At 54.3% G+C, this 25,931-nt stretch overlaps 1 protein-coding gene and 1 long non-coding RNA gene across 2 annotated transcripts; one reads left to right on the top strand and one right to left on the bottom strand.

The window, feature by feature from the left end:
• Nucleotides 1-5,634: 5,634 nt before the first annotated feature.
• Nucleotides 5,635-15,900, bottom strand: LOC101429118 (uncharacterized). Its single transcript, XR_009187714.1, has 2 exons — nt 15,811-15,900; nt 5,635-8,918 (listed from the first exon to the last, which is right to left on the bottom strand). It is a non-coding gene; the product is annotated as an uncharacterized lncRNA (long non-coding RNA).
• Nucleotides 15,901-16,224: 324 nt separating this feature from the next.
• On the top strand, nt 16,225-24,983 carry FZD4 (frizzled class receptor 4). Its single transcript, XM_012522324.3, has 2 exons — nt 16,225-16,649; nt 18,743-24,983. The coding sequence occupies exons 1-2, from the start codon at nt 16,371-16,373 to the stop codon at nt 20,069-20,071; spliced, it is 1,608 nt and encodes a 535-aa protein (XP_012377778.2). The 5' UTR covers nt 16,225-16,370; the 3' UTR covers nt 20,072-24,983.
• The last annotated feature ends 948 nt before the right edge of the window (nt 24,984-25,931 follow it).

Here is a 25,931-nt window from a genome sequence, read left to right as displayed (position 1 = left end):
CTCGTTCTCTCGTAACGGTTGCAGGACGTGATGACAGTATCACACATTCTGCACAGGGTCTTCTGGATTTCCATTCCTTCCTCCGGCAGGTTTGAAATTGGGGCCTCCTACTGTCCCAGGCTCTGGTGCTCTCTCCTGGGGTGGCTGGTGAGGGCGACCCAGGCTTTGAGGCTATTACAGAGCTTTATTCTGGTGGCACTGTGGCTGCTCCGAGCTACCGCTGAGGAGCCATGTCCAAGGCTTCTCCCTAGCCTGGGTTTCGCCTGTGCATTAAAATCTGTCTGTGCTTTGTTCCCTTCATTGATCCCATTCGAATAAAAGGAAAACTCTCGTGCAGTAGGATTTCTGGAGATGATAGGAAATACCTAGGGCCACCAGAGCCCATGCTGCTTTGCATAGGCTGGATTCACTCCTCTTCGACTCCTCCATTCTCTCGAGGCGAGAGGAATGCTGCCTCTAGATGATTTTTCATATCTGGTAGAAAACATTCATGGAAATAATAATAATGAGCATTTATCAAATACTAGGTTAAGTACTAGTCTGAGCACTTAACATGTTATTTCTTGCTTAATAAGAGTCACGGTCATATACAAGATACTTTGTCAAACCCTGTTTTTATGTATATTATTCAATTTTCACAGCAACTCCCCCCACCCTGAGATGGCTCCCTCGTCTGCCTACTTGTTGTTTCCTCTCATTGTCTGCTCGTTGTTTGTTCTCGTGTGGGAGGTGGGTGCCCAACCGCTTGAGTCACATCAACTCCCTGCTCCTTGTATCAGCTCATTTGTCTGCTCATTGTGTCTGCTTGTTGTGTCAGCTCATTGCATCAGGTTATCTTCTTAAGGAAGCACTCGGAATCAAATCTGGGACCCCTCATGTGGGAGGCAGGTGCCCAACTGCTTGAGGCACAACAACTTTTTGAGAGAGGTATTTCTAGATCAGGAAATTGAGGCCCTGAAAGTTAAGAAACATGTTCAAGATCATACAGGTGATAAGTTACAGCATTGGGATTTAAACTCAAACTCCAAAGCCTTTCTCATGTAATAAAGTTCAATCAATTTTCATTCTTAAAAAAAAAACTAAAATGGGGGCGTTCATCATCTTATTTTACCTTGACCAGAACGTCTGAGGGAAGTAATGAAGATCCCGTTATCTCTGGGGAAAGGATAAGGAGAATGGTCACAAGGGTTCCACGGCCTGCCCACCTCCCACACTAACCCAGCGTCCGCCTGGAGCTCCCACTCTCTGGGTGTTAGGGCAACACCTTCTCGGCTCTCCCTGTGCCCCATGCCAGGTGAAAGCAGGTTCAGAGAACGATGTGTTCCATCCTTCCTCTCACAGCAAACTTTGGGGGCCCTCACCCTGAAAGTCTGAGTTTCCACACAGCCACTGTTTATCTCTGGCCTAAGCGTGGTGAGAAAAGCAGCAGTTGTCAAGAGTCCAAGAACGCGGGGCGCCTCCGTGGGCCCCCGCCCGCAGTGTTCTGCAGAGGCAGGTGGCTTCACATTCCCAGCCCCACCGCCCAGGAAAAATGGGCGCGAGCCCCCGGCCCGCCGCCCAGGCCGCGGGGTCTGTGGGAGGGCCCCCTCCGCTCGCGCGGGCTGGCGAGCCGCTCAGACGCCCTGCTTCGTGGCGGTGTCCTGTGGGCTCCCGGGGCGCCGGCCGACCTTCCTGTGCCCCCTTCTGTGGGCTCTCCCGTAACCCTCCCCTCCAAGCCCCCTGTTCCCTGCACCGGCACTTCTCCTTGTCAGGAGGGCGCGCTGATCAAACGATCAGATAAACAGACCAATCATTTCTGTTGGCAGTGCAGCGCTGTGCCCCTTCAGCTCTCCACAAACTTTCTCCCGACGTCGTGTGCACCCCAGCCCCTTTAAACAGGCGGGGTTTTTAAAACTCCAGGTGCTGGCTGAGCCTGGATGCTAATTTCGAAGCTCCAGCTGGCTGGCTCTTGGGATCTGTTCTGTCGTCCACCTCCAGCTGGCCCCTCTCGTGCCCTTTCCTCTGGCACCAAGACTCCCCACATTCATCTCCACATTCCCCGCCCGCCTGCCCACACACCCGCGGAATTTATGGCTTGCAAACGCAGCCTTGCCCCGAAGAGCAAGCGAAAGGGAACTGGGCTCAGGGTCCATCTGCTGGGCAGGAAATAGACGAAGCTCTGGCTTTGGACCTTTACCCCAATTTTCCATCCTCTCTCTGCCCTCCATCCACGCTCTCAGGGCTTGCCTTCGGGAGACTCTGCTTAACTCTCCCAGCACCCAGCATTTTATCGTCAGCTGCTTAACTTTCAGCAAAGGCCTAAAAAAGGGTTGGGAATCAGATTCTTTCCCCCTCTGCTTCAAGCCACTCCCCAGAATGCGAGGTGCTTTTGAAATTTGCATTAACTCTTTTAGGCCTCTCGGCATCCTTTGGTAAATCACTGCCTACAAAATGACCTGTGGAATTGGGTAAACTTGAACTTGGCTGTGCTAAATGGTGGTATAGATACCCATAAGAGCGCATGCAACTTCTAAGAGTTCCCCAGAGCAACCGAAACAATGACAGGACCTCGTCAAGGCAGTGTCCCCTCAGCCTTTTCTTGTTCTCCTGAAAGCAGACACTTGGACTCATCCATTCATTCGGTCAACATGTACTCGTGGGGGGTACGGGAGGTAAATAAGAAATAAGCAAAACCTGCCCCCGAGTCCCAGAGCCTGAGATGGGGTTCCCACCTCAAGCTCCGTTTCTGATCTTGGTGACTTGCGCCAGCCTGGCCAAGGACTAAAGTCTGGAGAAGAACTGCCCTGCCTCCCCACCCCACGGCAGCGTGAGGGGAACGGACGCCGCTCAGGGGCAAATTCGCCTTGCTCCTGGGGCCCAGCATTCCTTTGCCCGTCCTGTCTTAACCTCCCGTCACCTTGGTGTCCTCGTCCATTAAACATGGATGAGGCTTCACGTCCACCTTGCAGAGTTGCTGGGGTGGCTGGCTGGTGCGGGCGACGCCCCCAGCACACGGCGATTGTTGGATAACTGGTCGCCACTCTAACAAGAGAGGGAATGGTACCCAGCAGCCGTCTGCTCCGAGCCGCCCCGGACAACGTGGCCTTGTGTCTTGAACCCAGATCTCCGAGGACCGGCGTGCGGAGGGGAGGTCCCCGGGTGTGGAGGGCTGTTTCCCGGCCCCCTCCTCACCTCCGGTCGCCCAGGCCCGCTGGTGGCTTGGGTGGGCCGGGTCCCACCCGTGGCCCGGGGTCAGGCAGTTGGCAAAGCACGGCCGGCCAGCTGCCGGGAAGCGATCCTCCTGCAGGAAGTCCCGGACGGGCCTGCACAGGAGCTGCAAGCTGCAGCCGGGATTAGCCCAGGCTGTCCTCCGCGTCCCTCGGCCGGCAGCTGGCGAGAGCCGCGGGCCTGCCACTCCCCGGCGGCCGGCACGGCCAGAGGGGACGGCGGGGACCGCTGGCCGGCACATGTCCCCCTTCCCAGAAAAGGGATTAGGCGTGCCCTGACGAAGCTGACTCTGTCACTCTTCCCTGGGGAGTGCGGTGGGCAAGCAAAGGAAGCTCAACAGTCCGTTTGCCTTCTTGAAAATTCCTCCAACGGCCCCACTCTGCTGTCAAACACTGTATGGCAGCAAACAATCAACTGGCATCATCTTGGTAAAGCGAGAGTAATAAAGCCAACCTCGGAGCGTTTATAGAAGAGGTAAATGAGGGCAGCGGATGTGGCTCATGTGGTTGAGCTCCTGCTTCCCCACGGGGGTCCTGGGTTCGGCACCTGGTGCCTCCTAATACAACAACAGAAAACAACAAGCAAACAAACAAAAAACCCACACGGGGCGGCAGATGTAGCTCGGTGGTTGAGCAACGGCTTCCCACATACGAGGTCCTGGGTTCAATTCCCGACCCCTGGCACCTCATTAAAAAAAAAAAAGGAAACAAGAGATCACGAAAGCACTTACCAAACTGCTAAAGGCTACATGACAGCTTTCCTTAATCACTGCATAAGGTAGAACTGTATGGTGTGAGGAAAACAAGCCCAAAGATTTCTATCAGGACTCTCTCATCTGTTGATGAACAAACCTGACTCAAACTAGATTAGGAAAAGGGGGGAAAAAAAGGAGGACTCAGTCGGCTTCTGGAGCTGGCAGGCGTGACGGGGTCTCGGGGCTTCTCTTTGGGGACCTCTGAGCTGGCGCCGCTCGGCTGCGATTCCTTCTGCTGGTGGCCTCGTGCTGTCCTGCCACGGGCAGGCTCTCCAGGCAGGAGGGAGGACGTCCCTGGCTCCAGGATTTCAGGAGTGGAGACACGTGCTCTCTCCAGCGTCCACACGTTAAATCTCGTGACCCGAGGCTGGCGTTTCGTGGGCCCCATTCTGGCCCTCAGTGCTCAGTAAACGGGCGCCCCTAGACCAAATCCCACCCCCTTCTCTTTTTGTGTAGTACACGAGAACGGTTTTATCCTTTCTAAACGGTGGGAAAAGAATCTGAAGAGGGATAATGTTTTGTGACAGATGATAACGGTAGGATTTCAATCTCAGTGTCCACGTGGGAAGTTTCATCAGAACACAACCAAGCCCGATCACCCACCTGCCGCCTCTGGCTGCTTTCGCACTAGGGCGGCGGAGCCGAAGAGCCGAGACAGAGACGCGATGGGCCGCAAAGCCTAAAGTATTTCCTACCTGGCTCTTTACAGAAGAATTTGGCTGACCCGCCCTGGACCGGTCAGGCTAACAAAAGGGTAGGGCACTCTGGTCCCATCTGAGTCGTGGGCTCGAGCCAGTGAGCCGTGTGCCCCCAGAAGGTATGTCCGAGCGCTCAGCCCCTGCGGAAGTGGCCTCATCTGGAAATAGGTCTTTGCAGATGGCATCAAGTCAGGATGGGGTCATGCCGGCTTATCCAGTGACGGGTGTCCTTATAAGGAGAGGGAGATTGGGAGACACTGAGACGCAGAGGCCCAGGGGAGCACACCCTGCGCAGGCGGGGGCAGAGCGTGGAGCGATGCCGCTACCAGCCAAGGCGTGCCAGGCGCTGCCAGGAACCCCCAGGAGCTGGAAGAGGCAAGGAAGAGTCCTTGCCTGGAATCCTCTAAAGGAGCATGGTCCTGAGACACTGGGATCTCAGACTTGCAGCCTCCGGAGCTGTGAGGGCATCAGCTTCTGTTATTTCAAGACGCCCAGCTTGTGGCAGTTTGTTACGGGCGCCGAGGAAAGTCAGGCGGGGAGTAAGAAGACCTTGCAAGCACTGAGCAGTTACTAGGTGCCGGCCCCGCTGTGAGTGCCTCATTTGTGTTAATTCATCTAACCTTCGCAAGAACCCGAGGGGTACGTTTGAACTTCCCCATGTGCGGGTGAGGAAACTAAGGCACAGGCAGGTTAGGGTAGAGAAAGGTCAACCTGGCACCGCTGAGGAGGGGCAGAGCTGAGATTTGGACTGGGGCTCAGTCTCTTGACCATTACAGAGGTCTGTGCTAGCAGAGCGTGGGGGGTGGGATGTCCCCGATTAAAGAGGGGTGCTGGGGAAGAGGAACAGCAGCTGTCCAGAGCAGAGTCAGACCAAAATGGGCTTGAAAAGCCTTCACTTCTTAGAGCCTTCGTTTTTTCCCCTAAGGTGGAGCAGGTGAGATTTGCATTTCAGGGTGGCAGGAATGAAGGAGAACATTTCTTGAGTGCTTATTCCCGGCTAATGGCAGGTGCTTTATTGAGTATGTCGCCTCGCTGAGGAAACCCAGCTTAGAAGGGTTGGTTATGTGGACGGCCCAGAGTCGCGTGGTCAGGCCGCAGCGGGCGCTGATGGAGAGCCGAGCCCATCCGGCTCAAGAGCCTGGCACAGAAGCAGCACGCCGCGCTGCCCCCTCCCAGGGCCGAAGGACATGAGCTACCAAAGGGGCTAGCACGGAACTGACACACTGCAGGCACCCAACGTCCGTCTGCTCTCCTCCTCTTTCCTGACTTTTCCCATTCGCATTATGGAGATTTATCTGAGCAAGGACTCCTTGAAGAATTCTACCCGCCTCTATCTTTTAAGTAAAAAAAAAAAAAAAAAAAAATTCCCTTCAATCTGTCCAGCAGTCAAAAAAGGCAGAGCAAAAATAGCAAAGGTTCAGAGAAGGGCAGGGAAAATAATTTGCGGCATGCATGGCAGAGGAGCATGCCATGTAAAGAGGAATTCCAAACCCTGGGATCCTTTCCCTTGGAAAGGAAAGCTCCCAGAGGCACACTGTTTACAGTGTAATAAAGTGAGGACAGGTATAGGAAAGGCTAATCAGGGAGCTGGTATTTACTTTTCCCCTAAAATACAAGAACCAGACTGCTTAACGCATTGTATAACAGCCGTGTCACCTTCCACCTTGGAACGCTATCAAAGGGCGCTTTACCCTCCCTTCCTACTGGCGGGGAGGCCAAACCACACCTCCAGGCCCAGTCTGTACACAAGCCTGAACTGCACACGTACTGCTCAGAATCTGGAGCTTGCTAGCCGGAACGCCTGCCGGGGCCATGCAGTGCAGTGAGCTGAAAGGTGAAATGACGTGTCCACACTGCATGAGAGCTCATGGCACATCTAGCTTTAATACCGGCCCTGGGCGCAGATGACCCGGGGTGGGGGGGCTGGATAACGACCTTTCTGAGACTCAGCATCCCGATGTCTAACCTGGTTGGAGGATCAAACAATGAAGATGAAAATACTCCGTAAATGTATTGTGGTTTAAATCTTAGTTCAGTGGTGCTTTTTTTGGTTTTGTTTCATTTTTTTTCCCCTTTATGCCATTCTTCTCCTTGGAATAGCCTGATGCAGGAAAAGAGCACAATGCCAGATGGCCTGGGTAAAAAAATGAGAAGATGCAGTGCTCCCTCCACCCCTTTACTTCCCTTCTCCAAAAATAAAGTACTAACTTCAAAAGCAACAAACTTGAAAACGGTGAATGCTGGACTCCAAGACCTTTCCCGGAATGGAACCCTGTGGTCAGATATTGGCCAGGGCAATCCTTGAGCCACTTGGTAGCCATCCAAGTCTGTTTCCAGTGGGGAATAAAGTTCATGTTCTCGAAGCAGTATCCTTGACTTTTTATCCTGTTATTCAAATATTTCCTCATGATCCTCGGCATTTATACACTCAAGAGACCTTGCAAGGAAAAGGATGCAGGACTCGTCTTTTTTCCTTCCTTTTGCTAATGAATAGATGTTTTCTTTCGGTATTCATCGACCCTATCACCCCCTTTTTTTTTCCGCACTCAAATAACCCCGCAAGAAAGAGGTGAAACGGCAACTGGAAAACTTTAAGTTACCAGGTTTTGGTTTGGAGTCAATGCTATGCATGCCCTTTCAACGGGAAAAGCCTGAGTAGAGAAGGAATGAAATTTTAGCACACTGTGTAGATTTGCTGGAATGAGTGTGGGTGTTTCTGGCGCCACCTATTGGTCACACTGTAAGACTGACCTACAGGCAGCCTTCCTGGTCATGAACGGGAAGACAGAACGGGGTGTTTCGGTTAGACTGGCTGCACACAGAAGTAGGGTGAGTGCTGCTCTGACATCGTCGTTAGTCACGGCTACTTGGAACTATGGGACTATGTTGCATGTGATTTTTGCCTTTGTTTACTCACCAATTAAATGTGTACAAAGAAAGAGATATGTAACGAGGCATCATCTCAGGGACCTCTAAGATGAATGAACCAATATTCAGATTCAAATGACTTATCTTCTTCCTTGGAGGTACCTGGGGCTGGGGCTCGAACCTGGGACCCCGCGTGTGGGAAGCCGTTGCTCAACCACTGAGCCACGCTGGCGGCCGGGAGTTAGTTTCCTCGTTTGTTTGTTGTTGTTTTTAGGAGGCACCGAAAGCCAAACTCAGGACCTCCCATGTGGGGAGCAGGTGCTCAACCGCTTGAGCCACATCCGCTCCGTGACACAGAAGTGCTGAAGTTGCCCTGCCCAGATCTCGTTCCCCAGCCGTGCGCCAGGTGGTCTCCTCGAGCCCCCGCAGGGCTGGCTAATACAGCCACCCCATCTCTGGGGAAATGTCCTTGGCCAGGAGGGGACCATCTTGACCCAACGGGAACCTGGTGACCAGTGGCCACGTGTGCAGACTCTCCCCCTGACCGCCACAGCCGGTGGCCCCTGACTGGCTGTCATGGGGGGGGGTTACAAGAGACAACTCTCGCCTCGAGGCGGGACAGTCAGGAGTCTGGAGCTCGCCCCTGGCTCCGGCAGAAGTTAGACCCCAGCGGAGGCTAAATCCCCGCTGAGCCTCTGGTCCCGCCTTCCCTGCTTCCCTCACACCTCTGCTCCTTGAACGCACTCTTCAAGGAATCATGTGAACAGAAACCCTCAGCCCAGGCTCTGCTTCCGAGGCACCTGACCTAAGACAGGAACCACCCCACAGAAAGGCATCTCCCGGCGATGCTGAGAGCCGGGAGTGAAATATCCTGTTGGGTCTGAGGACGCGGTTGCCCCACAGGCGTGGGAGGCAAACTCGGGAGGCAGACACTCTGCCCACAGGTGGCCAAGCCCAGGATGAGGGACAGCGGCACAGCCATTGTTCAGTGGGACAAAGGGACCCGGGCAGCGGCATAAATGGAATGGCACTCTGCCTGGGTTTTCTGAGAAATGCGTTTGGGGTTGCACAACGGTCCATCCGTGCTGGCCTTAGACCCAGCCCCCTGAGAGGCCCTGAACAAACAGCTGGGTTGGAGGACGGGAGGTTTTACACGGTCCCCACCTGCCCGAGGACCAGCGCCCTTCCCGCAGGTGCCGAGGGAGAGCCTCGGGGAAGAAAGCAGCGTTGCCGGAGCGCAGCTGTGGCCATCTCGTTAGAAATGTTGGTTGAGTTCACTGGGTTTTGGTTGTAGAAGTTCCAGCTGATTCTTCAGAAACGGCAGTGCCAGGGAAGAAGTGGGGAGCTTTGGGTGTGGTCAGGCTTGGGTTCGAATCCTGATTTTTCCTCATCTGCAAAATGGAGATTAAACTATTTACCTCTCAAAGTTGTGCAGGGGTTTAGAAATAGTGTAAATTCAGTGCCTGGCAGATAACAGATAGCGAACAAAGGGTAGCTATTTTACTGCACTAGAGTTTTGGCATCTACTGGCCAATCTGACTTCTGTCACCAATAAAGGTAATATTTCAGGCTATTTATTTACTTGAATTCATTTATTCAACCTGCTGTGAGCCCAGTGGGAAGAAAAGATATTATTTAAGGCTCTTTCCTAGCTCTGAAATTTTGCATGCCCTTTGCTCACGGTCAGAGTCCCTCTTGTTGGCAGAGTGGCAGAAGAAAATAAATTCCTAAGCATCCTGCTCGCCAAACCCAACTTCTACCTACATTCCCTTGCATTGAAGCCTGACCAACGTATCTGATACCATACTGATCAGCTGGCAGGGGTCTTTCCAAACGATGGTGTCTCGCTCGGATGTTCCAGTAGCAGTAATACTCAAGGTGGGCTCTGTAAAACTACCTGGACCAGGATCACCTGGGGTGCTTGCCAGAAAATGCAATTTCTTGAGTGGTGACCTTGACCCTCTGGATTCTAGATGCTCTAGAGGCTACACTAGAGAACAACCATCTGAGTATTAATCACTGCCGCACAGGATTGCTGACTAGAAAGAAGGCTCCCCTCATCGAGTCCCTTCACTTCACAAAGTCTCCATGAGACTCACGAGGAAGAGTTGAATGTGCCTTAGAAAGCTTCCTCCTCTTAGAAGAAGTCCAAAGATTCCAAGAGCCACAGGCCTTCTTTCTTTTGAAAGCCTCTTCTCACCTCACCCCTCGACATGCACACAAACCTTTCTCTCCTTTCCTCCCCGTGGCAGTTTGGTATTGTTTATGAATTCCAAAAGGAGATACTGGATCGCATTTGTGGGCAGGTCTGTTCCTCTGGACACATTAGACTGTATTAAATTCAAAGGTTTCACTTTCACTTGATTAAATTATGATAATTAAGACTTGGATTTGGCCACATCAGGAGAAAACGACAGGCAGAGGAGAGAGTTCTAGTTTTTGATGCTGGAGCCCTGGGAAGTAGATACACAGAAGAACAGAGATGAACAGAGACAGATCCATAGACACAGCAGAGGCCCCGGGAAGAGAATGAGATTAGTGCACGACTGCAGCTGAGCCCAGAAAGGAGACCTGGGTGAGACGAGCCCTGGGCCAGCCTACGGCTGGGATTGGAAGAGGCTGAGATTGGAAGAGGTGGGACCACGGATTCTCAAGAGGAAGGGGACGGCTGAACCCTCACAGCCATCACCTGCCACCTCGCGTCAACACACAGCAAGAGACTCTGGGTGAGAAGGTACCTCTTACGGTACCTTGAGTTGGACTCTTTAGGGCCTTGTGACTGTAAGCTTCTACCCCAAATAAATACCCTTTATAAGCCAGCAGATTTCTGGTATTTTGTATCAGAACCCCTTGGGCTGACTAAGATACTCCCTCATTCTGGAAAAGATTCCCTCCAGCAGGCAGAAGCATTTAGATGATGGCTATCTATCCTTAAAACCCGTTTACCTTTCAGAATCATATTTTGCATTTTCTATTGCACTTCCTAGAGTCCAAAGGTAACTCAATACCTTCCAGCAACCTAATTCTGTGCCTGGTGGCATTCTTGTTAGGAAATGTCCATATAATGTGCTCATTAGGATAGGACATCTGGCTATTCAGTTAACCATGCTTTCACTACAGCATAGGCCTTAGATAATAACAATTAATATGTAAGCACACCACTGTGGACATACATTTTGACAATCAAAGAATAAAATTGAGTTGTCCTTTAGCCAATAACTATACTGTGAGTTACGTGCATAGAGTTCTGCCACGTTTCCATTGTTCAGCTACTATGGAATAATTTCCAAGTGAGCATCAGTATCACTGAATTAAATAAGTCCATTGAAAGATACAGTTCAAGAAAGTGCTAGGAGCTAGAGCTCAACTAGACATAGTCTCTACCTTCAAGAAATTCAAAGTCTAGTAAGAAGAATGCATAATAGAAGCACTTTGTGACCCCCCCCCCCCCACAAAGAAAAACACTGTATCACTTAAGGTATTACCAAGGCTATCATTTAGATACAGGGAAGAGCATCTAATATTCACCAGCAGCCATTTCATTTTCATGGCCTTGATTGCTAGGTCAGTTATGATGCCTTCTGGTGCAAGAAACCAAAAGTCTAACTAATAAAGTGGCTGAAATGGGAAGAAAATGTATTATCTCATTTAACCACGGCTCCAGAGACAGGACTTGCTGGGGTTGGTTAATCCAGTCACTCACTGACATCTGCAAGAACCCAGGTTCCTTCCATCTCTCTGCTCTCACGTCTTTGGCATTCACCTACCAGCGTTTTGATAATAAGACGGCAGCCACCTTTCCAGCCAGTACATCCTCCCACAACATCCAGAAGCTATAGTAAAAGGAAGAGGCCAATCATGTTGCCAGGTAGTTTTGAAAAGTGGGGAAAACTACCCCAGAAGATGAACCCTCCACACCCATCCCCCATGACCATTTCCATATCATTGGCTAAAATATGTAATACACCCATTCCTAAACCAGTCACCCACCAGGTGGGAAATAACCCATCCTCCCCTGAAGCACCTGACAGCCCAATATCTTGATGTCAGAAAAGGTGAATGGTTTGGATTGGGCTAGCGTCTGTGGAGAGGGGCTACCTGCTAACCAACCTACCACATATGTGGTTTCCAAAAATTTTCTCTCCTTTGGTAGGCTGTCTTTTTACTTTCATGATCAAGTCCTTTGATGCACAGAAGTTTTAAATTTTGATGAGGTTCCATTTATCTTTTTTTTCCTCTTTTATTGCTCATGCTTTGGGTGTAAAGTCTAAGAAACCATTGTCTAACATAAGGTCCTTAAGATGCTTCCTTGTTTTCTTCTAATTTTATAGTTCTTGTTCTTGCATTCATCCATTTTGAGTTGATTTTTGAATGTGGTATGAGGTAGACACACTTTTGCCTTGGACATCCAGTTTTGCCAGTGCCATTTGTTGAAAAGACTATTCTTTTCTAATTCAGTGGGCTTGCACCCTTGTCAACAATCAATTGGCCACAGATGTGAGGGTTTATATCTGAACTCTGGATTTGATTCCACTGGTCTAGGTGTCTGTACCATGCTGTTCTGAGCACCGTGGCTTTGTAATAAGTTTTAAAATTGGGAAGTGTGAGTCCTCCAACCATAACCCATCACTAAACACTTGCTAATGGCTTGATGAGTAAAGACTGAAATGAAATAAGGCCATGAAGATGCAAAGTGTATTTGCACTGTCTCCTGCAGAATTTCTTCATTATCTGTCTGTACATTAAGCCACCACCACCAATAAATAAGAATGCCTGAGGTACCATCTTATGGCTACTAAGAAACAGGGATAGGAGGAGCATCAGGATGTTGATTTCTTGACATGCAAGAGCTCTGTGGTGACTCGATTCCTCTCTGTTGGCGATTAATGCAATAAAGGATTGGCTCTGCCACTTTGTGGCTCTTACTAAATCTCTTGGAGCTTTGGCTGCCTCAGCCTGATGCAAGACTAGTGTTCCATCCTGCATCGCCCAGTGGCCATGCTTTTGCTTTATAACCAGCTGGGGTTCCGGGGAGGAGGAAGCACCCAGACCACTTATAAACCGATGGGGTGTGGCGTGGCTTCTCTGTCCTCTTCTGTTGCTCCACAGTGAATTCCCAATCCCAGGGGGGTTTTAGTTCCAGTGAATTTTTCACAACAGGGTAATAATGAACCACTTTCCTCCATTTTCTGACAAGATAGGTCTTTATGAGTTCTAAATGCTCTGTCCAGATTCAAAGAAGCTGGTTTCTTCATGAGTGGTTGGAATCAGACCTTCCTGGGAAGCTCCTGAATATGGATTAGTTGGATTGTTTCACAGGAAATAAGAAAGCGGCTCGGGGGTGATGACTTCAGCAGTTAATTGGGCCAGCAAGGAACTGCAAATGAGAGGTTTGCCTTAGGAGGGAAAGGCTGTTTACGGCTTCGACCCCCTTAGGTGGTGGGTTTTAACCGAAATTCTCCTCTTCCAAGGCAGCCTTCAATTTAGGGACCGTTACAAGAATCTGTTGGAGCAGAAAATGTCAGGTTGAAAAAGTAACGCATCACGGGAGTTCATTACAACCCGGCCTCTCGGGAGATGCAAATGGAGGGCCCTCCCAACGCCCAGTTTGCCGAAGTCAGTCCTTGCAGCTCCAGAGTGGCTGCCCCTTCACCTGTGGGACAGCCGCCTCAAGGCCAGAGTCACCAGGGGCCCAGGGCCTGCCTGACAGGTCAGCCGACCTCCGCCTGTGGGTCCCTGGCTTCTCCCGCAGGGAACACATTCTGTGTGTCACAGGGTGCAGCTCCCTCTGCTTGACTCCCTCAGGGAAGTGTTTTCTCTAACAAAAACATGCCATGCCTGTCACCAGGGCAGATCCTCGACTGCGTAAACCACTCCCCAAGAGGGAGGCTGAGGGGCTCCAGTCCATTCCGACCTGCTCTCAGTCGTAGCCTTTGTTTTCCTCCCACACTCAGACTGAAATGTGATGCCCCTGGCTTTCTTTTTTGGTAAATACCAGCGACCAGCTCCTTGCCTGGAAAGAAAAGCTGTTGATAGGAGGAGCTTCTGGTGGGGAAGGGGCTTCTTGGAGGGTTCTCGAAGGACACAGTTGCTCCCAGCAAGCTGAGTCTGGGATGCCAGGGTGGGAGAGAGGTTCGGACCCCGGGAGGGCCCGCGTTGGGCTGCGGGTCCGGCTGTTTCCTCTCGGAGAGCAGTCCCACGTGCTCGGGCTTGCAGGCCAGGCAGGCAGGCACCAAGCCTTTCTCCACCCCCTGCTGGCTGTGTGATCTTGGGCAAATCGCTGGCCCTCTCAGAGCATCAGTTTTCTCAAGACATTATGAGACAGAAACGAGATAATATCCGTACAGCACACAACACAGCATCTGGCACAGAGTAAGGGATCTGTATGAGTTACTTGTTATTGAATTGGTAACAGTATTCCCTCACCAACACTCAGGGTGCTCCCTCTGTGTCCCTGCCCTGTGCAAAGACACAGGTGCCGATTCTTGACCTCGTGGAGCTCAGAGTCTAATAAACCAAGTGCACACATTTTTAGCACAAAGCAACGCCCCCGTCCCTTCCCACATGTACCCCAGGACAAGTGCCAACTGCATACTGCTCCCGCTTTGCCGGGAGCTTAGACGCCTGCAGGTCCTCTCCCTCTCAGGAGCTTTCCAAAGCCAGCTACCCCTGTCTTCCGGTTACACACTTCTCTATCTGTGCAGCTACCCCACTGGGTGACGGTCGTTTATTCTTTGTCTCCTCCCGTGAGGTCCTGAGGTTGGGCATCGTTTTTCCTCATCTCTGTCGCCCAGTGGTTTCATGCACGACCCGGCACAGGCCCAGGAGATGTGCAGCCCTCCTGCTGAGCACGCCGGTTCCAGCTGGGGATTTCTCTCCAGGAAATACCCCTGCCCCATCTTCGGGAAGGGCCTCCTCTGGGCCCTGATTTGGTTGGTGCTGTCGCTTCCTAACCACCTCTTCGGTTCTCGCCTCCGTTTCCTCATCTCTTAAGGGGGATAATAGAGCCTCCGTCGCCGGAAAGCCACGTGCCCAACACGGTTCTAGGCACAGAGCTAAATACCACCCCCCAACAGCTGACACCATTCTTGCTCTCAGCCAAGGCTAGTTACCAATACAGAAAAATTAAAAATACAAGACAGAAGGCGAGCGCGCACGAGTGGTAGAGGCATGCCTCCCACTGGTACTGAGCCCCTGCCACGTGCCAGAGACCGGCTGAAACCGGAGAAGACAAAAATACCTAAAGACTCGGCTCCCATCTCCTTCCCTGGGAAAACCCGAGGCCAGGATCTTGGGAAGAGAGCAGGAAGATCTCAGTCTGGGCCGCCAAGGTGTCTCTGGCAGCAGGCTGGGAAGCAGGAGGTAGTCCCGCAAGTGACAATCCCTTATCTGTCGCAGAAAAAGGAAGGAAAAAATAACAAAAAGCAAGCTACGCAGCATTTACTAGGCGCTAGACGGCCGGAGCTAAACGACTGGAGACCCCCTACCATTCCACGCTTAGAACCTCTGCGTAAAGCAGATAAGAGCTTGCCTGCGATGGCCTGCTTCGCGGAGGAAGAAGGGGATGGTTGAGGGAGCCACCTGCTGGGGTGGCCACGGCCCCACTGGGAAGCGGAGGGTGGGCGGGCTGGGAACGAGGGCGGGGAAGGTCGGATCGCACCCCGGATCGGGTGATCCCGGCTCCCCAGGGAGCTGCGCCGCGGCAGCACGAGGACCAGGCGGGGGGCAGGCTGCGGGGGAGGGCCGCGGGGCCGGGCTCCCTCCTCGCCCCTGCGCCCAGGTCAAGCCTCGCCCCTCCCGCCCTCCGCCTGCCAACCTTATTTAGAAACCGTGTCCCCGAGACAGGAAGGGCGGCGGGCCGAGAAGCACGGAGCGTCCCGGCCTCATTTCCTCTCGAACCCCCCTGTGGAATTCCAGTTCAGGCGGCGAGGAAGTGGGAGCGCGAGGCCGCGGGCGGCGCGGCTGGCCGGGGCCCCCCAGGTCGGGCCCGCGCGGGGCGGGGGGCGGGGGCGAGCCGCTGCCCCGCGTCGGGCGTGCCTGGCACCGCGCTCAGCGCCCCGCGCGTGACCGCTGCGCCTCCCCGGTCACTCGACGGAGGGGAGGCGGGCGCCGGCGCTGGGCGATCGGCTCAAGGTCACCCAGTGGGGACCGTGAAGCCACCTCGGAGGCCAGCCCCGGCCCGCGCTCTCGGGGCCCGGCGCTCGGTCCGCTGCGGAGGGGGCCGCGGTGACAGCCGGCAAGGGCAGGCGAGGAGGGGGCAGGCCCCCAGGGCGCGCGTCTCACCTGGAGGGGGCCCCCGGGACCCCAGCCCCGCGGCCCCGCGCGCCGCTCGCGGCGGGAGGAGGCGCGCGCCGGGGCGCGGGGCGGGGCGCTGCGGGGAGGCGGGCGGGGCGGGCGGAGGCGCGCGGGGCTGACCTTCCCGCGGGGAGCGGCCCCGCCTCGCGCCCGGCCCCCGCCCGCCCGCTCGGCCATTGGCGGCGCGCGCCGTCCGTCCCGCCCGCCGCCGCCCCGCGCGCCTCCGGCCCCGCCGAGGGCTCGGGCGCCCAGAGCGGCGCGGCGCGGGGCGCGGGCGGCTGGGCCGGGACGCCGGGCGGCCGCCGGCCGGGAGGGTCGCCGCCTGCAGCCATGCCCCGCGCAGTCCGCCCCTCGGCGCCGGCCCGGGCCGGCTGACCCGCCTCGCCGGCGCGCGCAGCTGCGGGGAGCCGGCCGCTGCCCCCTCGGCGCCCGGGGCGCCTGATCGCACGCTCCGACCCCGGATCGGGAAGGCGGCCGGCGCCCCGCGTGCAAACTGGGGCTGCCTGCTGGGGCAGCCCGCGCCGCCGCTGCTGCCCGCGGCTCTGGCCATGGCCTGGCGGGGCACGGGGCCGAGCGGCCCGGGGGCGCCCGCGGGCGTCGGGCTCCGGCTGCTGCTGCCGCTGCTGCTGCTGCTGCGGCCAGCGCGGGGCTTCGGGGACGAGGAGGAGCGGCGCTGCGACCCCATCCGCATCTCCATGTGCCAGAACCTCGGCTACAACGTGACCAAGATGCCCAACCTGGTGGGGCACGAGCTGCAGACGGACGCGGAGCTGCAGCTGACCACCTTCACGCCGCTCATCCAGTACGGCTGCTCCAGCCAGCTGCAGGTGGGCCCCCAGCCCCCGGCCCTGCCCGGCTCCCGCGAGCGGGCATGCCCCAAACCACCCCGGCGCGCCTGGGCCGAGGCCAGCGCCCGCCCCTGCTCCTTTCCTAGCCTGCCGGCTAAGACTCTCCTGGAAAAGTGATTTTCTCCCCACCCCCTCTTTTCTGTCCCTTCTCAGGGACTGGAAGCCAAAACGTTGTGTAAGCCATCGGGCCTGCCGGAGAACCCACTCGTCACACCCCGCCCTTCCGCTCTTCTCCCCTGCCCACCCGGGTCTGGCCAAGCCCCCAACCCCAGTGGGGCCGAGGGCCAGCCTTGCCCAGGGCTGCGCGCTGCTGGTGGCCGCGTCCCGGGCCGGGCGGGCAGTTGGCGGCTGAGGCTGGGAAAGAGAGAGGAGATGAGACGGAACGGGTCCCCCCTCCCCGTCCCACGCCACCTCCTTTCTCCCCCATGCTTTGGAGCCCGTTATTAAAGAAAACACCGCTGTCCCATTTCAGGGGACTGGACCCCCCTGGCGTGCCCCGGGCGTTTTCAGAGGTGGGACAGGAAGGAAAGGTGCTCTCGAGTTCCTCTTAACCTCAGGGTGCGGACGGGTTGAGCGCTTGCCGTTTGAGGGAAGGTGATGGTGTGTGCAGGCTCCAGGAAGTTCCTTTGTGTATTGCAAGAAACAAAAAATTGTCGTCATTAAAATGTGTAAAGCTCATGTCATAATTTAGAAAATGATCATCATAGAATAACAAGTGAAGAATTTGCATATATAGGGTGATTAAAATCTTGCAAAAACCAATAAAAGCCAACAACCCATTCATGGAGAGAAAAAGAAAAGGGGGCAAGGGCATATTTGGAAATGTTAATATCGGTTGTGTAGTTGGTGAGGCCATGAGTGGTTTTTAGAAGCGTAGAAAAGAGAGACGTTGGGGGGAAAAAAGATAAAGGATAGTTGTCTAAGCGAAAACCTTCAGAAATCTGTGGTTTTGGCTGTAGCTTCTGAGAGATAAGACACAGACACAGAGCTTACTTACCGGTGCATGTTTGTACATAGATCATTTTAAAAGTTGGATTGCGGTTTCAGAAAGATGGTTGGGATTAGACCTGTTGTTAGTGAACTGTCCCTTTGGAAGGTTCAGAACTTTGGAACTAAGTTATAAAAGCTTCAGAAATGATCCTCTAGCTCTCAGTTTGGAAACGGCACGTATCCTGACATCAGCGGCAATTTTGTTGGAGAAACAGCTTTTGCCGGGATATATATTTTTAATTACATGTATCCTGGGGAAGCAGCCAAGCTGTGTTGAAGGACAGGACTGGATCCCTTTACATGTTGGAAAATAGTTCCTTGTAACTCTAGCCTTCGTAGACAACATCTGTAAGGGGCCAAGCCGACTGTTTATCAATGCTGGAGGAATTGAGGACAGCAACTGGGCTGGCCCCTGCGCTGCCATTTGCAGGGACGGACGTTTACATTTTCCTATTGTGCTTCATTATTATTCATTGAGGAAATCTGACCAAACCAAGCCCTGGTGACCAGAGACCTCAATCTGCATCCTGTCCTTGTGTCTAACAATGTGCCCGTTAGGACAGTTGCTGTTTCAGTATGGGACTGACTAGAAGTCATAATAATAAAGGTAGGGAACAGAGAGACTCCTAACTAGACCTCCGCTTACATTTTCATGCAGATCAGGAAGTGAGGAGGAGCCTAAACCACCCATCCCGCAGTGAACAAGTCACTTGATTAGTCTGTTAGCTCTTCCAGATCGCAGCTGAGCGGGGAGGGACATGGAAAGCCAGTTTTTTTTTTTAAGGTTTATTTCCGTAAGGGTTGTGTGGCAAGGGATTAGATAATTCTTCCTCAAACTCTTTTTATTTCTCTGATTGTGTTCCCCTGAAAGGGATTACCAGAACCCAGCTGAGAAGAGCCTGTCAGTGATGGGCTCAGCCGCTCCCTGGTTGGAGGGCAGAGCCAGCCGCCCTACCCGCTCGGGACGGCTGCAGAGGAAGTACGTGCGTCCCTTGCCGGGAAGCTGCGGCTCTGCCTGGTGGCAGGCATCTGCTCCGGCCTCCCGGTCACTGTTTTCTTTGTCCATGTCGTTCCTTTTCCAGTTCTTCCTTTGTTCGGTGTATGTGCCAATGTGCACAGAGAAGATCAACGTCCCCATCGGCCCGTGTGGCGGCATGTGTCTCTCCGTCAAGAGGCGCTGTGAGCCGGTGCTGAAGGAATTCGGCTTTGCCTGGCCCGAGAGCCTGAACTGCAGCAAATTCCCGCCGCAGAACGACCACAACCACATGTGCATGGAAGGGCCGGGCGACGAGGAGGTGCCCTTGCCCCACAAGACCCCCGTCCAGCCTGGAGAAGAGTGCCACGCGGTGGGGACCAGCGCCGACCAGTACATCTGGGTGAAGAGGAGCCTGCGCTGTGTCCTCAAGTGTGGCTACGACGCCGGCCTCTACAGCCGCCCCGCCAAGGAGTTCACCGACGTCTGGATGGCCGCCTGGGCCAGCCTGTGCTTCGTCTCCACCGCCTTCACCGTGCTCACCTTCCTGATCGACGCCTCCCGCTTCTCCTACCCCGAGCGCCCCATCATATTTCTCAGCATGTGCTATAACATCTACAGCATCGCCTACGTCGTGCGGCTGACGGTGGGCCGCGAGAGGATATCCTGCGACTTCGAAGAGGCGGCGGAACCCGTCCTCATCCAGGAGGGGCTCAAGAACACGGGCTGCGCCATCATCTTCTTGCTCATGTACTTCTTTGGGATGGCCAGCTCCATCTGGTGGGTCATCCTGACCCTCACCTGGTTCCTGGCGGCCGGGCTCAAGTGGGGCCACGAGGCCATCGAAATGCACAGCTCGTACTTCCACATCGCCGCCTGGGCCATCCCCGCCGTGAAGACCATCGTCATCCTGATCATGAGGCTGGTGGATGCCGACGAGCTCACCGGCCTGTGCTACGTCGGCAACCAAAACCTCGACGCGCTCACGGGCTTCGTGGTGGCCCCGCTCTTCACCTACTTGGTCATCGGCACGCTCTTCATCGCTGCAGGGCTGGTGGCCCTGTTCAAAATCCGGTCGAATCTTCAAAAGGACGGGACGAAGACAGACAAGCTGGAGAGGCTGATGGTCAAGATCGGGGTCTTCTCGGTGCTGTACACCGTCCCCGCCACCTGCGTGATCGCATGTTACTTCTACGAAATCTCCAACTGGGCCCTCTTCCGGTATTCTGCGGAGGACTCCAACATGGCGGTGGAAATGCTGAAGATCTTTATGTCCCTGCTGGTGGGCATCACCTCCGGCATGTGGGTCTGGTCTGCCAAAACTCTTCACACGTGGCAGAAGTGCTCCAACAGGCTGGTGACTTCCGGGAAGGTAAAGAGAGAGAAGCGAGGAAATGGCTGGGCAAAGCCCGGGAAAGGCAGCGAAACGGTGGTGTAGGGGTCGCCGGCCTCCGTCCCTTGCTCATTTGGAGAGGCGGGACGTCAGCCTTTCGGTGGAAATGCTGCTCCGCGCTTTATGCAGGAAATCTCAGTTCGAACAAACGAGCAACACGTGACCCCCGTCCCGCACCCTTCTTCCCAGCATCAGAACCAAACCAAACAAAGCAATAGTGATTTTACTGTATACTCTGGAACGACCCAACGTGGAAAAGCCCTCTGGAGGCTTTCAAAGCTGTGAAAAGTCCAAACGTTGATCCTTCAGCAGGTCACAGCTTGGCGCGTGGAGGCCTGTCTTAGGCCCCAGGTAGTCCAGCGCTGCTGCTTTCCCCTGCAGGGTGGGGTTTGAGCTGCCGGTAGGTAACTCTCGGGCAGCAAGAGTCACGTTTTTAACCCTTTTAAAGTTTAAATCCTAACCGGGCCTTTCAAATAGCAAAGCGATCTATAAACACTGGAGATGCCAGGTTCAGAGAAGTGTTACACGAGTTTTATAGCTTGGCCGATCTAACATAAACATTTTCGGTGGTGCACCGTCTGCTGTTTAGAGTTCAGTGGATCGCACTCCCGAGAGGGGGTGTCAGAATCTCTCAGTGCCTTTTGTCATAAAACAGGATTGTTTGAGCAAACACAAGTACTGTACAAACACAGAAGGTGTCCGGTGGCCTTTCCTTCTCTCTCTCCCACTCTTGTTTCAATACCTCTGTTCTGGGCTGCTGCTGTTTTTCTTCCTTTTACGTGTATGACTCAAAAAGTGTATTTTTATAGAAAATTTTTGCATTGCAGCATGCCTAATAAGGGGAAAACGAAGGGGTGATTCACTTTCTGGCGATCACTTAATTCAGAGAAAAATGAGATTTACCAATCTCCTTACCTGACTGACCCCAGAGACCTATTGCCTTGAGCAGCTGGGACTGAATAGATTTTACTTTGTGTGATTGCATCGATGCAGACGCCAGTCTGGAAGAGCGAAAACGTTGAATTTCTTGGCAACTTTGCACTCACACAGATTGACTGTGTAATATGTGTGTGTCAGTTACAATTAAAAGCACATTCTTGAATCATGACATAGTATACTCACTGATTTTAAAACTGTGGTCAACTTGCCTTCTCCTAACGATAGTGCCTTTTTCCCCTTAGCACTGGAGCGTTATCAGAGTCTGGTCCACGGATAACAATGGAGACTTTTTCAATTTAGTCGAGGTAACTAAGGACAGCTAATCCAACTCCTTGGTGCATAATTGTTTCCTAGTAATTGGCAAAGGCTCCTTATGAGATTTCCTCGGAGGCAGTGTGGCTGGGAGTATTTATATGGTGCTTAATGAATCTCCAGAATGCGGCCCAGGAGTTTGATTGGCTAGCAGGGAATAAAGTGTAGACCGTATGAAATGAGCTGCAAACTCTTAAAGCCCGGCCTTAATTGCCTTTTGTGGAAGTAGTCAAAGCTTTTAAAATTTATGCTTTACGTTAGTCACGAGGGGGTTGCCCCAAGCAGCCTCTCAAAAGTTGCCATTCTTTTAAAACTGTAACTGGCCTTTCTTTTACCACCACCCCCCCAGGCCTTCTAATCACCAGATCTCTGGGGCAAATTGTTGACAGTGTCACAGGTTGCCCTCCTTGTAACTCATACCTGTCTTTGCTGCAGCATCTGCTTTGCAGTGACTTGTTGATGTATTTATTCATGCTTTAAAAAAACAAAACAAGACCGGTAGGAAGGCTCTTTTTATGGAGAAACATCGCCAAGGACTCAAAATTCCAAGTACGCGGTCAGATTCAGGACATGCCTTTGTCCTTGGGGGCCGGGGGGCCTGAGCTCGATGCCCACGTTCTTCTCTTTGCGTGGTTCTTGAGCTGTGTGGCCTGCAGAGGCCCGTGAGGTGGTGTGCGTTTTGGAGGAGAAAGTCTTGAGGCTTTGGCGGCGGTCAGGGTCTCTGCGTGGCCCGGGCACCTTGGCTGCGGTTTGGGTCTGGGCCGCAGGGACGTGAGAAATGACCCCGGGAGGCCCAGTTGAACCGCACCTGAGACGACACGCCCGGGCCACGGAAAACGTGACCTCCCCGCGCTGCCTGCGGCAAGTTCCCGTCACGGCCAGGCCCCCGGCCTGCACCCGGGGCCGAGGCCTGCCCTTACTCACACTCGGCGCAGCGTCTTGGGAGTTTTACGGGGACTCGAGCCCAGGACAGGGCAGGCCCTGTGGGGGTGGCCTCGTGTGGAGGACGGGGGCTTGTGATGCAGGTAGCTGGCGAATGTTGCTGTGGGGGCGTGGCCGAGGCAGCAGGGCTCAGTGTTTGTGAATGATTGCACGTTTAAGAAATAAAAAAGAGCCCTTGGGCTCACTGGCACCCCCCAGTGCTAGTCCTCTCACTGTTTTCTGGGTTCAGCACGTCCTCTACACATCCTTGGCCTCCTGCCATCTCTTGCCTCCTCAGGGGACAGTGTATCTGACCTGACATGGCTCTGGGCGAAGACTGGCTCAGTCACTTCGCAGCGTCACAGGCGCACAGGGCTTTCCTTTCCCACCCCAGACAGAGGAGAGAGTTGGTGGTTTCGGGAAAGGAACTTGGTGGCGCAGGAGCCGGGTACCGGTCACCTCTGAGTGACTCTGTCGCCTCTCAAGTTGGTACCTGTTAATAAAGAAGAAAAAAAGTCAGTTGCCGGCACACCGATTGAGTGCCGGCTGTGTGCAGAGCCTGCGTGCGGCACCCCGGGCTGTCGCGGCGGCTGAGCGCTGCGGCTCAGCTCCGTTCTCTCTGTCCTGGGCCAGGCATGCCCCGGGGCCAGCCCAGCTTTGTGGCTGTGGACAGGAGCAGGCCACCTTGTCACCTTCCCCCGTCAACTTCCTCCTGGGGCCCTCTGCCTTTTAACTCATCTCTCACCCCTTCTCGGGCCTCCTTGCCAGTCGGTTCGGGGGTCTGACGGAAGGCATCGGCTCTGCCTCGGGACGGGCACCGAGGACATCCCTAGAAAGCCCGTGAAAAGAGGCTGCAAGGACGAGGGTGCCCACATCTAATACGGCCTAATACGGAATCTAACACGGAAGCAAGCGAGTCGCGGCTTGGCGTGGGGCGTGGGCCACGGGCTGCGGGCAGGTAAATTCGAGCACAGCATCTTGCTAGGGCAGGGGTCGAGGTGGTTTCCCTTTCTCTGAAATCTAGAATAAATAGGTAAGATTACAACTGCCTACAAACCCCCCCTGGCCCCCGGAGACTTCTGTTAACGGGGCCCGGGGCAGCTCTGGGCAGCCCCTCTCGGGCAGCCCCCTTTCTCCCGCTTTCTCCTGCTTGGTGAAGGTCAGACCCCAGGGCCGAGGAGCCGGGGGTAGAGTGGCCCTGACCAGGACGTCTGCTGAGCCCCTGGGTTGATTCATATCCTTTTCCTTTAGGGAGGCCCATTTCCCGATCCCTGCGACTGCTTCTGAGCTGGCAGCTTGCTCAAGGGTCTGACACCGGAGACAGGGTGACACGTTTCATTTCCCCGAGATGCTCTCTGGCTTTCCTTTCCGGACCACCCCTTCACCTGCACTGCCCACCCCTGAATCTGAGAAACCTCTGTATCTGGATTCTGGATTGGGGCTGGAGCCAGCCCCCGCTCCCGCCTCTGCAGTCTGTGGCCTGTCGGCTCATAGCCGCCGACTCGAGGGACTTGTGTTGAGAACCAAGTAGGACCTGGGGACGCGAAGATGAACCACCGGCCTCGGTCCCGAGGTGCAGCTCGGTCTACGGGGGTCCAGCGAGGTGGCACGGTGCGGCGCCCAGTGTGGGGGGAGCCGCCGCGCGTTAGGGGCGTCCCCGTGACGCACAGTTCTGGAAGGAGGCCCCAGGCTCCTGAATTTGCTTCTGGGGTGGAGGGATCTGGTGAGAGTTGTTGGTCCAGACAGTGATGTCAAGTCTCTGGACTCTGACAGAGTTGTGTGCTTCCTTTATTATATTTGAGTTCAAACTCCAGGTCTGGGTCGGTTTTCCGCCTGGCGCAGGGCCGGGCTTATCGCTTCTCCTCCCGGGGGAGGTCGCAGATCTTGGAAGCTCCTAGGAAAGCACTTGGCTCCCCCCGAGGATCAGGAGCCGAGCCTTAGATAATGGATTCTCGGCAGCCAGGCTGGGGCGCGTTGCCGCCTCTCGCCCCGTGGGAGGCCCCAGTGCCCCGAGAGCAGCCCCTTTCGGATCTCCTTTATTTCTCTTCTTCTTTGAGTTAGCAGATTCCCAGGATTGACCCAGGCACTCTGCAGAGGCCTGTTTGGGGCCCTGAAAGCGTTCATACCTTCCTGATCTCCTGCGATATTCAGTACCTGCCACTGTCCCCCCAGAAGCCTTCTGAGAACAGGGGCGAGAGCGCTCTGCCCCCTGAGGCCTGGGCCCGCCCTCTCTCCCAGGCCGTGGAAGTTTCCAGATCTTGCTAACGGGCCCGACTTGGCGGTGGGCTTTTGGGCAGGGTTGGCTGCCTTCTCTGGCTCTTCCAGTGGAGCCTGTAGGTGGTTTGGAAAGTTTTCCTACCTCGCAGGGATGTTGTGAGGCTCGAGGTTGAAGCACCGGCCCCCGGAGCTCTTTGTAAGCACGTGGGGCAAGGAGCTGGTGCAATCTGCTGAAAGAGAGGATGTCCCAGCCGCTCCGTGCGGCAGCCACGCTGGGCGGTCGCCCTGCGGCCTTTTCCGGCTCCTTGTGCCACCCACGGCTCCAGCCGCCCGAGGCCCACCGGGGGGACTTCCAGATGTGCAGCGCAGAGGTACCGGGCAGACGCCTGCCGCACCTGCCCTGGATGTACGGCCGACCTCAGAGGAAATGGACCCAACTTTTAAGGATGTACAAAAGTATGTTTGCATTGATGTCTGTACTGTAAATTTCTAATTTATCATTGTACAAAAAAATAAAACTTGGCTATTTAATTTTTGTATCAAAGGAAAATAAATTTTTGTTTATTAACTGGTATGTGATTTGTCAATAACCCGAAGGTATGTGATACCCCTGGGGAGGCCCGGCAGTGGGAAACGGAGGATTCAGTTTGCAGGGCCGACTGAGAACTGCTTTCTGAGAGCCTCTTTGTTTCTTTTTTGCCGGAGCTATTTTTTCCCACTGGGATTTCTCCTGGGTCAGCAAAGCCCCGTAGTCCAAGGTCAACTGAATTTATCACTACTGGAGTCATAAATAATGCCCAAGGGGTCACATGTGGCTTTGAGGGGAACTGTAGTTCTTAAACTGCCATCGCAGTACACTCTTCCAGCACGTGTGGGCATCTTTACACACCTAGGTCCCATTGCCTCAACCTGGTAGCCTGGAAAAAGGTTTCCCATCACAGCTAGAGCTCCAGGCCTCCTTAAAGGAGGAAGGGGGCTTCTTTTTTTTCCACCTTAAAATAGTTTCACCTTTATTTTCTCCTGATTTCACAACACAAAGATTCTGTTTTTGCACAATGGGAGTCCGTCACATCGGACAGCCAGGAAAATGGTTTCTCCAGCTGACATGACAAGTTTGAGTGCTCTCTGCCCCCATATCCAGAAAAGTCATTGGACACAGCAAATTCAAAGCTCTCTTCAGGACTTTGTCACAGGAACAAATAATATTAGGGGCCACCCAGCCCCGGCAAGGCGAGGGTCTGACACTGGAGACACCTGCTGATTTCCCAGATCATCGGCTCTCTTGGCTGGCCTGTAAAGTGCTCACCGCTCGGGAGCTCCACCGGAACTCCACCCTGTGTGGTGTGACCCAAGAGCCTGGCGAACAGGGGTCTGCCATGCGGGGTCTCCTGCTCCCTGCCCGTCCACCCCCACCCCGCAGTGAGCTCTGCGTTTAGGGCCAGGACCCTGGCTGGAATGGAGCCCAAGGGTTTTGAGCACTGCTGTCCTGAGAACCGATTGTTTCTCTCTTTCCCAT

This window comes from Dasypus novemcinctus, chromosome 10 (genome assembly GCF_030445035.2).
Source record: "Dasypus novemcinctus isolate mDasNov1 chromosome 10, mDasNov1.1.hap2, whole genome shotgun sequence".
Lineage (NCBI taxonomy): Eukaryota > Metazoa > Chordata > Mammalia > Cingulata > Dasypodidae > Dasypus > Dasypus novemcinctus.
Note: the sequence above shows the minus strand (reverse complement) of the source record. Positions and strands in the feature narration are given on the sequence as shown.